Source organism: Stegodyphus dumicola, chromosome 1, assembly GCF_044657685.1.
Source record: "Stegodyphus dumicola isolate Sdum_Otavi_A_Nest chromosome 1, ASM4465768v1".
NCBI classification, from domain to species: Eukaryota; Metazoa; Arthropoda; class Arachnida; order Araneae; family Eresidae; genus Stegodyphus; species Stegodyphus dumicola.
In genome coordinates this window covers 103,229,767-103,245,372 of record NC_140768.1, presented here as the reverse complement: position 1 = coordinate 103,245,372, position 15,606 = coordinate 103,229,767, and the positions used below count along the sequence as shown (strand labels likewise).

The window sequence follows — 15,606 nt, the reverse complement described above, 5'->3', positions numbered from 1 at the left end:
TTATATTTAATGAAAACACCAAAATATATCACAGTAATACAGACACATCGCAACGGCAAACTTACAGTTACATGATGTATACACACAGAAGAATTCTTTCAGCGCAACAGCGCCCTCTATACTATGAAAAGTTCGAATACACCCCACCTGTGCTCTGTTAAGAGTACACATCAATAGTATATGTAGATATAATCACAAATTAATATGCACGAATCAATACTGAAAAACTACATTCCAAATTAATACTATACATGACACAAACATATATTATATATAACTTTAAACTTCAAAAGGATAGATCAATTGGACGGGTCTTTGATAAAGTCCTTGAGAAGTACGAATTAAACATGAACGCACATACCCATCCCTACCTTTATAAAAGTCTTCTATAATTCCAATAGGCCATAAAAATTTTGATTTCGTCGAGCCCTCCAGCAATACAACCTCACCCTTTTTAAGATTTTTTTCAGGAGATGGATTTATAAATGCGCTGACTGTAATTCGAGGAGATAATTCTCCTTCCATTTTATCCAAATTTGTTTCAAAAGATTAGTTTGATACAGTTTTCTCCTAGTCAAAGTCTGCCTGTTCAATGGTTCATTCCTGAAAAGGTCGGCGAAATGTACAGGATAAGAAATATTTTCTTGCCCTGGAAACAAGAACTGGGCAGGTGTGAGAGCTTCTGGCTCTTTTATTTCATTGTGGACATAAGTAAGAGGTCTATGATTTAGAACTAATTCAATTTTGAATAGAATAGTCATCATTTCCTCAGAGTTAAGAAGAGACCTTTCGAGAATCTTTCTCAAAGGATCTTTGATACTTTTCATAAGCCTTTAATAAAAACCACCCCACCAGGGCGCGTGAGGCGCAATATATTGCCAAGTTATTCCGTTTATGGATATGAAATCTTTCAATTTTAAATCTATTATCATTTTTGCTAATTCTTTAAGAATTTCATTAGTGGCTCTAAAGCTCTTAGCTTTGTCGAAAATGATAGCTTTACAGTTTCCTCTTCTTGCTAAAAATCTCCTTAATGACAAAATAAAATTTTTTGTTGACATATTTGTGATTAATTCTATGTACACAGCTCTAGTAACACTGCATGTGAATAATGTTATATAAGCCTTTTGAGGCATATCCTTTCCTGATTTTTATCAAAACTGGGCCAGTGAAATCTATGCCAGTTACAGTAAAAGGAGGGTTTTCAGTAATTCTACTTTTAGGTAGTTGACTAGTTATTTGTTTAGCTGGTTTCAACTTATACTTTCGACAAATTAGGCAGTTACCTAATACTCTTTTTATAATTTGTCTACCTCGTGGAATCCAAAATCTAGACCTAATTTTGGCTAGCGTAAATGTAACTCCACCATGAAAAATTTTATTATGTTCTCGAATAATAATTAACTCTGTAAATTTAGACTGCTTAGAAAGAAGCATAGGGTGAGCTTCATCCTTTGTAAATGCTGCTTCTTCTAATCTTCCTTTTATGCGCAATATACCACAACTGTTGAGAAATGGGGCTAAATTTAAAAGTGGAGTGTTTTTAGGAATCGACTTACGATTTTTAAGGTTCTGTAGTTCTAAGTTGAACTCAATGTTTTGCTCATGTTTTATCCAGTCTATTTTAGCATTTTGAAGTTCTGCTGTGAGGGGACCTGCAATCATTTGTCGTTTTTGAAGTTTATTAACAAACCGTTTAACTAGTGCAGTTACTCTTAGTACTTTTAACAAACAACTATATTTCCTTAAATCTAAAATAAATTTCGAATTTTCTACCAAACAATTATTTTGCACTGTACTTTCAAATTCTTTTTTTAGTTCTAAGTCTACGTCTATAGATTTTAAGTTCTCTCTTTCAGTAGGCCAGTATTCAGGTGATTGACTTAGCCATGGTGGACCACTCCACCAAAGCTGGTTTGTAGCTAAATGTGCTGCAGAAATTCCTCTGTACAAGATATCTGCAGGGTTATCCTTATCAGGGCAATGAGCCCAATTATTGGTATCTGATAGAGATTGAATTTCTTCTATTCTATTTTGTACGAAAGTTTTGTATTTACTAGCTTGTCCCTTAATCCAACATAATGTAATCATCGAGTCGGTCCAAAAATAACTAGAAGTATTAAATTTAAGACATTTACTTACTTGATGGACTAATCTTGCGGACAATAAAGCTTCCATTAATTTCCAGTCTTGGTAATGTAAGACCTTTCATAGGAGCAACACAACTTTTAGAACATATAAAAGTAATATTTATACTCCCATCTTCAGATATAACTCTTAAATACAACACAGTTCCATAGGCTAAAAGAGATGAAACTGAAAAAGAATGAATTTCAAATGAAATAAATTTACAGTTCAAATTTGAAAAATAACATCTAGGAATCTGGAGATCTTCTAAGTGTTCGACTTCACTGCACCACAATTGCCACTTGTGATCCAGTGATGATGGAAGTTTGTCATCCCAGTCCATGTCATGACTCCACAGTTCTCGTAGAATGCACTTCAGCTTTATAGTGAAAGGTCTAAGAAATCCGATAGGATCATAAATACGACCCACAACTCGAAGAATAAACCTTTTCGAAGCAGTTCCGTTCTTGACAAACTTTGATAATTCTTTCACATTGAAAGATATACTGTCCTCATCTGGATCACAAACTAGACCGAACACCTTGGATGGTGAATCAAGTCCCATACTTGAGCTTCTTTCCTCATCGATGTCAAACTCAGCATCTTTCCACAGCTTACGCAGTTCCATGGAATTGGTTTTCCATTTTCATAATATCATGCTACCTCTTTTGAGAATTTCTGCACTTTCAGTCGTAATTTTCAAAGCCGCTTACAAGTCTTCTTCGCCTCCAATCAAATCGTCAACATAAAACCATTCTGATAGTAATTTGCAAGTATCAGGAAACTCTTGTTTATGTTTATCAAAATGATATTTCAAAGTTGCAGCTAATAAATATGGACTTGGTTTTAATCCAAATAAAACTCTACTAAAGTTCATTTCTTGATATGAATTAGAACTGATATCATCAGTCCAGAAGAATCTATTAAATTTTCTATCACTAGGATCGATCAAAATTTGTAGATACGCTTGTTTATATCCGCTGTGAAGGCAATTGTATTTTGTTGAAACTTTAAAATCATTTCAAATAGATTTGGATACAAGTTTAGTCCTTTAAATAAACAGTCATTAATCGACAGTTGTCCTCCTTCATGAGAAGAACCATCAAACACGATTCGAAGTCGACTGGTAGATTTGTCCTTGCGAATGACCGCATGCTGCGGTAAGTAGAATGACTGCTCAGAATATGACACTTCAATGTCTGACGACGAATTCTCAATGATACCTTCCTTACGATAATCATCAATTACCTTTTTATAATCCTAAAAAAAATCTGTATCATTTCTAAATCTCCTAACCAGACCATAGAAACGTTTCCAAGCCACTTCTCTATTATTTCCTAATTTCTCCTGCATACCTGGTTCCCACGGCAACTTTACACAATACCTTCCATCTACGAACCCAACAGAATTATTAAATTCATCAAGTATCTCCTGTTCCACTAAAGTCAAACACTCCGCTTCCTTGTTTTCAATACCTAAACTTTCCAGTTCCCAGAAATGCCTGAGTTCAGCTGATACAGTGCTTTGATCACCTAAAACTATGTTTACAGCAGCCGTTTTACTCATATCACCACAGTTTCCTTGCAAGGACCATCCAAGCTCTGTGTTTACAGCTACCAAAGATGTATTTAGCCTTTCAAAACCTTTTGTCAAATTCCAATAAAAATCTATACCTATTAACAAGGAAATTTCATTATCATCTGACGCTTGATTATATCCCCACGTTTAAAGTTAATCCCTTGGCTTCCATTTCAGCTCTTGTACTCTCATTTGGCAAATTAATCGCAGCCCTCGAAATTTCATCTGTTTCCAACGCCTGTATTATGACTTCTTTTCCATCTAAAATATTTTGCAATCTCACTTCAACTTTGCGACATGTTTGCAACCAAGGATCCTTTGCTCCAAATGAATAAATCTTTAATGTTTCTGACCCTATACATTTTAATCCCAACTTCATAGATACATTTCTTTTAATAAAACTTTTCTCACTACCGTTATCAAACATTGCAGTAACTGCACCTGACGATTTACAACCAACAATTTCTGTCCTAACACACTGCAATAAAATCACATTACTATCATTTACAACTGAATTCGAAATAGTAGGCTGAATTTCCATTTCCTTTGGTTTTTCTTCCGGTTTTGAATTAGTTTTGGTTTGAACACTTGCTATAATTTTCAAATTTAAAACAGATAGCTTTGGCATGTCTATCAGAGCAGAATGAACACTGTTTAGCATTACATTTTTTCACAAAACAGTTTATGTTACAACACAACAGACATCTCCTTTCCATAATTAATTTATCCCTTTTTTGTTGTGCAGTCATGTTTTCACATTCAGTCTTACAGTGACCTTGACCACAAAATAAACAAACTTGGGAAGTTGCCATAAGTTCCGTTACTGACGCGTGTTGATTATTGCAACTCGGAGGGAAGTTTTGTTTCTGATTTCGAAAATTGTTTTGTTTGTGTTGGTTAGAATGAAAATGATGATACATTATTAGAATTAATATGGAATGCTTTTTCTCTTGCACTAATAGCATTATGTAAAAACTCCATCAATTCCTGTAAATCATGACAATTTTTTATATTTTGCTTAGAAAATTCAATTCTACTGGCAGATTTTTTAGTATTATGTTAGTCATTATTGTTGAGTATGTTTCCGATTTAACATTTAATTCCTGGGCTTCAAAATAAAGGTTACGAAGAGCCTGGATGTTGGAAGCATTTTTTACAGGTGTCAGATTTAATAAATTTGACAAGTGAGCATTTATTAAAATGTCTCTTTGGCCAAATGTTTCAGAAATTAATTTAACAGCCTGTTTATAATTTTCTGGAGTAATTGAGAATTCTTTAATGCTAGCTAGGGCTTTACCACCTAATAACGACTTTAAATAGCAAAATTTGTCAACCTCAGTTAAATTAGAATTATTATGCACAGAATTCTCAAACTGATTCCAAAAATCTAAATATTCTGAAGGCTCACCATAGAATGGAGGCAGCAAAAGTTTAGCAAGTTTAGTTCTGTTTTCTAAATGCAAAGTTTTATTTTCTACGTGAACATTTTCTGGATTTACTGTTTGTTTACATTTTCTGGATTTACTGTTTGTTTTATTTTCTACGTGAACATTTTCTGGATTTACTGTTTGTTCACCTGACTGATATTTACCAATTGATTTAATTTTGTTTTGTAACTTTAACAGGTATTATTTTTTCGTTATATTCATCTACTGTGTTAATTTCATCCTTAATTTCTTGTTCTTCTTTCAACAATTCATCAATGTCACTATTTAGTATGTTAATAATTTCAATTTAACTATTCAACTGTTCTAAATATGAATCACATACATCTATGTCAATATCTGATTCATTCAAATATCTGTTTATCTTTTCTACTAACTTTAAAGTTTGTTGACGATGTGTGCCACGCTTAGTTCGAAGGTTTAACAATTTAGCCATTTTCACAGTTTCTAGCAACAAATTTTACCCCTCAAATACTTTAACAATAAATTCTAATTCTAGAATTCTAATAAAACAAACTATAATTTTCAACAACAAATCACACTTCAAGCATTAACAACAAATTCTAATTCTAAGAAACACAACATTTTCTTACTTGCAAATACATTCGAACGTCTAAATATCAATGCAAACATTCAGTAAATGCGAAAACGAAAGTTGCAAATTTTTACCAAACAAGATCAACGAAATCAAACAACTTTACTACTTCAACAATTACAAAATATTCTATTCGAACAAATTTTCAACTAAACTATTTACTCACCCCACCATTACAATATTCCCCGGCGACAGCACCACATATTACGAAGCGATTAATGATACGAATGCGAAGTTCGTGAGGCAAGTAACACTTGACGATCTTTGTTCGAACGCTATTTTTGTTTCGACGAGTTTGCATCAGTCTAATTTTAATTAATAAAATAATAATTAATTAATTAATTAATTAAAATTATATTTAATGAAAACACCAAAATATGTCACAGTAATACAGACACATCTCAACGTCGAACTTACAGTTACATAATGTAAACACACAGAAGAATTCTTTCAGCACCACAGCGCCCTCTATACTATGAGAAGTTCGAACAAAAGTCAACTGGAAGATAAAAATGGAATCAAAACCGCTTCGACTGCCAAGTTTTTTAGGTATTACGAAATCAACATATTAGCACTACACAATCAAAGTTCTTCAATGTGGATCTAAGTACACATCAACACTGCTCCATCCTTTTATTTCATATATGCACACAGAGAGAGAGATGATAGTCAACTACTTTTTATGTAGAATATGTATGCATCAAAAATTAGTTAACTGTCATGAGAAGGATTAAAGAATAAGTAAGAGCTGGTTATGGAAATTGTAATTGAAATGATCTTGAACTATAGAGTTATCCAGTAGATTCCTTGGTAGAAGATCTGTATATCTGATTTGTTAGTTGTAGTGTACTCACAAGTGTTATTTAGTGCAAAATCCAAATTATGTGCCATGATGGCTCATTATTTGGTTTAGCATGCCCCTCAAACCATTTACAGGAAATTTTATCACTTTGACATGGTACATGTCCTGTTTTTGAATACCATTATTCTCTGGTTTTCAACAACAGGACATGTTCAAACTAAAACATATTAAAATTTCAAAGCAAACTACAGTAAAACAGATTTTGAAAATTGTAAAAATCAGATGTTTTTGACCATTTCTTTTTATGTAATGTATCTTTCTGTTAAATAACTATAATTCTGTGTATTTAATATATATATTTCTCTGTTAGAATGTTTAAAAAAAAATTGTTCTATCTTCCTCCTGCTCAAATCTGACTATTTTCACTTGTAACTAGAAATCTGAAAAACTAAAATCCATACAACCTCAGATTGAAAGATATTATAAGTCATCATTTATTGATGTTGTGGAACAAAACTGACAGTGTGTCATGTCTGTTTGCCAGTTGGAATGCACATTATTAAATAGAATATTTAATCTGTCACAAATACATAGTATTTCTTTAAAGTGTTAGGTTTTGAGAATCGAGATGTGTTTAAAGAAAATTATTGTAGGCTGTAAAGATAAAAAATACTTAAACTTTTTTAAATTATTCTAATTGAATCTAATGTGAGCTGGTTTTTTTTTTTTTTTTTTTTTTTTTTAATACTGTTGTGATCTTGTTACAGAAGTGGGAAAATGTTTGAACTAATAAATTTTAGTACGCTCAGTCTATATTATAGTATCATTTTGAAATTTCTTTTGTGCGATATCTTATTGATAGGTTTAAATCAGCTATGTTTCTAATCACATTATGAAATTTAGATATCATGCTCAACCATTCAGTTAGCATAGTTCTGCGAGATCCTTTTTTATGCTTAAACAAATAGAGAAAAGTAACTCTGCTGACTGAGGGCTGAAGTTGATGATGATAGCATTTTCTTATATTAGCACCATAAGGGTTTTATATTAACTGTGTTAAGTATATTAGTTATCTTACAAATACGGGATAATGTTGCATTTTTTCTTTCTTTTTTTTTTTTTTTTTTTGCTTTGTATGGGTGTTTTTTAAATTAAAATATGACTGATTGTTCTGAAAAATATGAATAGAATGTCATATAGTAATGTTCTCAAATTGTTAGCCTATGGGTCATGAATCCCCAGAAGCAATTTTACATGGCTTGTGAACACATTTCATCTGTGCATTGTTAAATATGGATCTTAGAACTTAAGAGACATAGAAAAAGGGACTAAGCTTAGGAAGGACTAAGCTGAGGAAACAAAATGACTAGATTTTGGTTTTGTTGCTATATGCATATATACTAGGACATGTGATTGTAGTAAAGTGGGAGAGCTTCTCACCTAGCTACAATTTGTAAATTTAGTTCACCAGCCAGAATTGGTGGAACTTGCAGTATTCTGGCATTTTTGATTTTTTGCATTGAGTTGGTATTTGCCTCAAGACAGTCAATAGTTGGTTAGCAGAAAGCACAGCTCTGCACTTCATATTCCATGTACAGACGGAAATGAACTAAACTGGCTTACATCATATTTTCTTGTTATTCTCCCCCTTTTTTTTGCTAAGTTTACCTTCTAAAAATTGAGAGGGGAAAATTGGACAAATAATTTTTGAAGGATACGGTTACTATAAGAACATAACAAATGAAAAGTAGTTATTGATAAACTACAGATAGCTATCATAATAGTATTATTTCTTTAAAAGAGACCTACATTCTAATAAGAATACATAGTAATATCTAATAATATGCCTTCAGTTATTACTTCCCTGTAACTTGAATCTCGACTGTTATTATTATTGTCTCTGCTTCTCCTCAGACTTAGTCATTCATAAATAGAGAAAGTGAATGTGTAGCCGATATGGGGAAATCATAGACTGAATGTCGGTTCGTGCCTTGCTTTGCTTTGATCAGTCAGTTCTTGTATCAATCTGGCATAAAGTTCAGCTGTTAGAAGGGAAAGGTTCGGCGGGACCTTCAAAGTAGTTTAGGAAAGATTGTCTTTGTTAGGAAGACAGAAACAAACACTACAGGGATGAATCCATATTTAAAGTTTAGGGAAGATCATTTCCTGAATACATTTTGGAAGGGGAAATTTATGTGAATATTTTTTTTTTAAATTCAGATCACAACCTGCCACTAAAAATCTAGGGGGAAAGTTCACAAGGTAAAATGCAAAACCTATATTTGTGCTTATTATCAGACAATATCTATATTAGCAATATCTCAATATCTATTATTTAGGGCTGCACATAAATTTTGAATGTAGCTTTCATACACAAATTCATTTTGTTGAAAGAGTTGTAAATAAAATTACAATAGTGATTAAGAGAGAAATCTGCAAGCCATGTCTCTAACTAATGTGGATGAAGAATAACATCCTTCTCAAGAAAAATTGGAAAACTGTGTGTTTTTATTGTGTTCGGTGCAATAAAATTGCATTTTTATATGTAATAAGGAATTTGGTTTATTATTGATAGAAAAAATATAAATTTGAATTTTTTTTCTTTGCATTATTGTATTTATATATGTTTTAACAAATACTTAGTGTCTCTAAATTGGGCATCTAAAGACAGTAAATAAATAAATGAAAGAAAGTCTCTCATAATTTTAGCTAGACAGAAAAGAATGTATAATTTTGAAAAGTAAAAAATAAATATGAAGAAAAATAATGTAAATAGTACAGATTAAACATTGTTGAAAAAATTTTCAATTAATCCATGTTCAAGGAAAATTCAATTTTATAAGTAAAGTTTCAAACATGTATCAACATCACACACACCTGTCACCTTTGGCACTAGATTAGAAAATCGAGATATACATACATTAAGAGTAAATGTGCTGCAATGTATATATATAGTATATTAGGTCTACTGGAAAGCTCTGTCCAATAACGTTATTCCAAATTTCAACACACATGCACATTTTCATTTGAGACATATATGGCTGTCTCTCTTTATTATTGTATTTATGCCCATGTGCTCTTCTAAATATATCATTATTAAATGAGATGTGATCATCATGCAAACGTAGCTACCAATAAAGTTAATTTACAATACCAATATTTTGTACAAATTCCAACAAGGAAAAAAATGCTACAGAAACATGTTGAAATTTAAAGAAAATTTTTGTTGGAAATGCAGTTTTGAATAGAACACCTAGGACGTAGTTAAAAAAAATTGAAGTAGGTGATTTCGAACTTAATGATAAACCAAGCTCTAAGCAGCCATTTTGAATCGATGACAATATTGTCAAGATCATCTTAGAGTAGTGTCCTTTTTTGAACATCAGTAATTGTGGAAAAGCGTAACTCAGTTCAGCAAACCATTTTGGACCGTATCCCAAATGGGTGCCTAATGAGTTAAATAAGAAAAGTGTGCATGACCGAGTCATCATATGCACATCTATGCTGCTTGGAATAAAAACAAACCTTTCTGGAACCAGATGATTACTGAAAAGTTGATCACCTAAGAAAACATCATTAGAAAAAGAGCATTCTATGAGCCCAGAGAACCTGTGACCTCCATCTCTAAACTGAGCTCAATCTGAATAAAAGAAGGCTGTGCATATGATGAGACGTCCAAGGACCAATGCATTACAAAGTTTTGAGACCTAATGAAAATCTCAATTCAGAAAGATACTCTCAGTAAGTGGATGATTTAAAACAATACACTCAAGAAAAGAGGCCAGCGATGCTCATTAGAAAGCACATCATGCATGTGGTATGGTACTATTATAATTCATCAAGCTCATCATGTGGTCTATAGTGCCAGACCGCATACTACTTGGGTAACTTGTCAGAAAATCCTATACCTAAGCTGAAAAACTCTGTTGCATCAACCATAGTTCCCAGATCTAGCACCCACTGAACTGTCACCCATTCTTTCTCTGTTTGCAAAATTTTTGGAAGAGAAAAATATTCAAAACTGAAGCAGGTGTGAGCCAAGCACTACTTGAGTTCTATACCTCTGAGGGTGGCATGTTTTTCAAAAATAGTATTTACAAATTATCATCATGCTGGCAAGAGGTTATAAGTAAAGACAGAAATTATATTGTACAGTAAATATTATTAAAGGTGTGAAAATTGTATTCTCTTTTACTTCCCAAATGGGCAGAATTCTCTGTTAGACCTTATATATACAGGGTTATTCAAAAAGAAAGAGCACATTTCAAACATTTATTTCTTCCAAACTACAAAAGATAGAAACATGATTCTAACGTTAATAGATAGAGAAAAGTTTACAATTATGGTATGCATTCAGTATGAGCACCGTGTGTTACACGACAAATGTCAAAACGATGGCTTCATGTGCAGAAGATGTTTTAGAACTCACCATACCGTTGGTTGAGGAATTTTAAGTTCTTTGCTTGCTCGCGATGTGGATTTCTTTGGGCTCCTTTCGTAAAGTGTACAGATACGCTCAACATTCTCGTTCAATGTGCGTGGACATCCTGTGCTTTTCCCTTTGCAGATGCAACCATCTTCTACGAATTTTCTATGCCACTCGTAAATTTGCTTATGATGTGGTGGTTGTTTATTAAATTGACGGCGAAATGCTCGCTGAACTGCAACAATGGACTCTTAATTTTGCCAATTGTAGAACACAAAAAGACTTCTGCTGTGCTGTCGCTGCCATTTCACTACAGATTACCAACCGAAAAATAATACCAGAACAAACAACAGCGCCAATGCGGCCATGATTGGAACTGTTACCCGTACTAAATTGTACATTTTTCTCTATCCATTAATGTTAAAATCATGTTTCTATCTTTTGTAGTTTGGAAGAAATACATGTTTGCAATCTGCTCTTTCTTTTTGAATAACCCTGTAATTGTGGCTGGCATGCAATTTTGGTTTGAAATTGCTATTATGTAGCTTTAGAATTCATAACTGTGTGAGCGTATTTTTTGTCTTGCTATGATTTTAAAATTTTGTTTCTTTTCTAGGTTGCCCTTTCAGAACCTATCATATTAGAAGAATTAGATACAAGTAATGGAATTTTAAGTCCAATATATGATCCTGATGTAAATCTTTTATATTTATGTGCCAAGGTAAGAAAGATATCAGATGAAACCTTTAAATAACTTTAAATAAATAACATTTCTAATGGCTAATTAAAAATTTGCAAATGATTTCATCTGGCCTATTTTGATTTATTATTTTGGTTGCATACAAAAATATGTTTATTTGCACATAAATGCATGCTAGATCTGAATACTGCCATTTTTTCTTTCATTAGGGGGACAGCAATATTCGGTACTTCGAAATCACAGACGAACCACCGTTTGTGCATTACATAAACACATATCAGTCCACAGAACCTCAAAGAGGTCTTGGATCTATGCCAAAGAGAGGTTGTGATATTCATCAATGTGAAATTGCACGGTGAGAAGTAGTTCTTTTAAGAATGATTACCAAATAAATTTGAAACAGTTTTATATATGCAGTACGAAGTCCGAAATCCGGACGTCCATTAACCGGAATGATCTAAAATACAGACCTCAAAACCACCACCAACGTTTTCTCGTTCTTTTATGCATGCACATTTGATTTCCCCCTCAGCGCATAATAAAACATCTGGAGAGTCCCGATTCTTATTTTCACTTCGACACTAAATAAAATACCTTGTTATTGAAGAAGCAATCATTTTAGCATAAATTTGTACAATCAGTAATTTGGCTCCGTTGCTACGTATCTGCTTGGCATACATCTCAAACTGAAACATTCCACATAGATACATCATTGATCTGACGCCAACCTGGCAAATCATTCTTTGTTATACTTTCCTTTCATCACCGCATGTTTATCAAAACATGACAACTTGAGTAATGACTCGTGTAGCAATGCCTAAACATTTTTTTTTTTTTATGTTAGCAATTGAATAATAAAGGAGTGTGGTAACCTTTTATGTAGACATTACACTTGGCGATGATTACAGATTTAAGTTAAATGTGCTAAAAAAATGTTGAAAGGGAAAAATTTACCAAAAATTTCTTTCCACATGCTAAAAATAGATTTTATTGATGATACTCATAGACCCAAAGATTACATTTAGGACTATTTATATTAAGAATAACTGATTTGTTATTCACATAAACCCAGAACCAGCGTCAGGGCTCGTATGGCCACATCGAGTCACAGAATTTAGGACCCACAGAGACTGCATCAGCCAGTAAGATATCTAGCGCTGGCCCTCAATAAGGCTTAAGTATATGGTGGGAATTTATTTATTCAGACCTCTAATAAGCCTTAAGCATGTGCAAGAATTAGACATTAATATAATAAATAACTAAACTAATACAATTCAGGCTTAATTGTGTCAGTGTGCAATAGAAGCAAGATAAAATGTAACAGAACAACTTGTCGTTAGTCGCCAAGTTCATGATGCATAGCCAAATATGTATAGTGAAGGATAGTTAAATTTGATGATAATAGCCACTAATTTTAAAGATTTTTGGATATCGCAAACAAAGGTGAAATTTTCCAGTTAACAGATTTTGTAAAGAAATGTGAAGGAGAGGTAATAAATGAAAATGCTATAAAAGATGTTTTTCATTGTGATGACAATGCTTCTCAATCATCAATCAATTAATGAATGGCAAAATCTGTAGTATGGTTCTAGATCTAGAAAATACCGCTACTGGAAGTGAAGAAAGTGACAGTGAAGATACTGAAAACGAGAAAATTTTGATTGACAAGTTAGTCGGAATTCTCGAAATAGCAGCTACAGGACTTCAACAGTGTATCTAAACAGAAGATTATGTGTGTCCATAGAATTAAAGAAAATGTATTAGCACAAAAAACGAAGCAATTTACATTGAAAGAAATGTTTAATAAGGTAAAGAAATAAATATTAAGTTTTTTTTTTTTTTTTTTTTTTTTTTTTTTTTTTGTAAATTTTGATACCCTTTAGATCAGAATTGCTCTTTATTTCATAAATTACAGTTTCATATTTTTAATTTTATAATTTCTGCATGCCATTTACTAGATTTAAACTGATGATCTAATATCCGGAAAAATCCCAGATCCGCGGAATCGCCGAAGTCACTACTTTGTACTGGACTTTTGTTTCGGACTTTGTACTGCATTATATTTTTTAATATGAAATAAATGAGGCATTCAAATCTGTATGATTACTGTGTTCGTCCCTATTTTTTGCAGAATCCTAACATCCTAAATCATTTCTTGTAGAGCACTAAAATTTTAGAGAATGTTCTTAAAGAAACTATGACAATAAATCAAATTTTGAAGACTGATAGATGTTTAAAAAAATCAGCTATATTTGTTATATTTTTAAAAGGTTCAACAGAGGTGATGAAGCAGCAGTGACAATACTATTAAGAATTTCATGAGCGATCTAAAGATAAATGCAGAAAATTATATCTTTGGCTAATTATGAATCTTTACTAGCAATTTTGCCACCAAGCATATTACAATAGACCCTACGTTATGTGGCCGCAGTTAACATTATCATCCGGATATTATCGAATTGCCACAGTGGCTCCCATTTGTATCCGAAAACATGGAAAATATATCACGTATTGTGATCAGGAATTCAGTTAATATGATCAAACTATTATGCAATAAATTTTTTAAAAAAAAGTTGCCAAATGAGATCAAAATAGATTATAAAAATTGCCATGTGAGGGGTTAAGTCGCCATTTCAATTTCAGTCTGCCGTTTAAAATTAGGCAGAAACACGACTTTAATTTTCACATAGATTTTTAAATCACTTTATTAATTAGAGGAGGATCAAATGCAAGTTTTTCTTCTTCAAAAGAAAAAAGGGAGGAGGGGAATTACAGAATATTTTATTTTCCCTCAAATTAAGGGGTGTCCCCTACTTAATTTAAAATTTTTAATTCTCATGTTCTTTCCCAGTGAGAAATGGTTCCAAATATTAAAATTAAGAGTACAACATCAGTTGAATAATTTCCTGAATTGTTAAGAACAGTTCATAAACAAGCTTTTGTATTTCCCAAATTTAAATGCAGCAAAAATACCTGTTTTGAAGGATATTTTTCTTCATTGGTTAATTTTGTCATTTGGTTAATGTTATTAAAATAGTCATGAACAAACATGATCATGTTAAGCAGGTATCTCCTGCAGAACATTTCCAAAGGAAAGAATGATTGCAAGTTCTGTGACCCCCCCCCTCCCTTCTGGACCATAAAAACGTAATATAGATTTATCAACAACAGAGATTTTTTTCCATCCTTGTCATTTAAGAGTTAGGGCCCACCAGCGGCCGAGCGGTTAAGTCGCTGAACACTGGTAGTTCGGTCCGAGGTTCGAATCCCGCGAATGGGCTGGCTGCGTGGACGTTTTCGTGGTTTTCCCCATGTGTAACATGTATACGAGCCAGTTTCCCTTAGGAAGTCCTCAACTAAGGCATCCCTCCCCTTAGGCAGATAGCCTTAGTGTGCTTTGCCATAATTAAATACACCACACCATTTAAGAGTTAGTGTGGTTAGTTAGAAAGTTGAGCTGACTACATTTTACTTCTTTTTTCTTTTTATATGTGTACTTCTTTTTCAATTTGAAGACATTATTTATTTTTACAAACTTCTAGCATTTTATAATAAAACAACCACTGAATGCTCCATAATAAGTACATCTCAGAATTCATTTTATTCAGTTGCTTTTAGTATAAATAGCTCAAATATAAAATTAAAGCTAAGCTGCATAGATGAAATTCACACAGGTAATCATGCTATGATGTGTAGTGAACATGGATATACAGGCATTTGTGAGATAAGCAGTCACTGGTTATTACATTACTTTTTACATCTTATAGTCATTGATCACTAATGACTGGATAGACTTTGAATGAAAATTTGTGTGTAATGGTACAAGCATATTAAACAGGATATTAGTGGATGCTTATTAAATACTTAAGCATGTTAAACAGTCGATACACTGTGCCACAAAAGCTCATACCCAGCCTTTATTTTACAACCATT

The 15,606-nt window shown here is 32.6% G+C and overlaps 1 protein-coding gene across 3 annotated transcripts in view; it reads left to right on the top strand.

The window, feature by feature from the left end:
- LOC118198622 (coronin-6-like) overlaps positions 1-15,606 on the top strand; it is a 159,342-nt gene that overhangs the window by 109,233 nt on the left and 34,503 nt on the right. For all 3 annotated transcript variants that reach the window (XM_085818516.1, XM_085818523.1, XM_035370353.2), the window contains exons 6-7: positions 11,590-11,694; positions 11,883-12,028. In XM_085818516.1, coding sequence (XP_085674642.1) covers positions 11,590-11,694; positions 11,883-12,028 — 251 coding nt within the window. The remainder of the gene's footprint in view (positions 1-11,589; positions 11,695-11,882; positions 12,029-15,606) is intronic.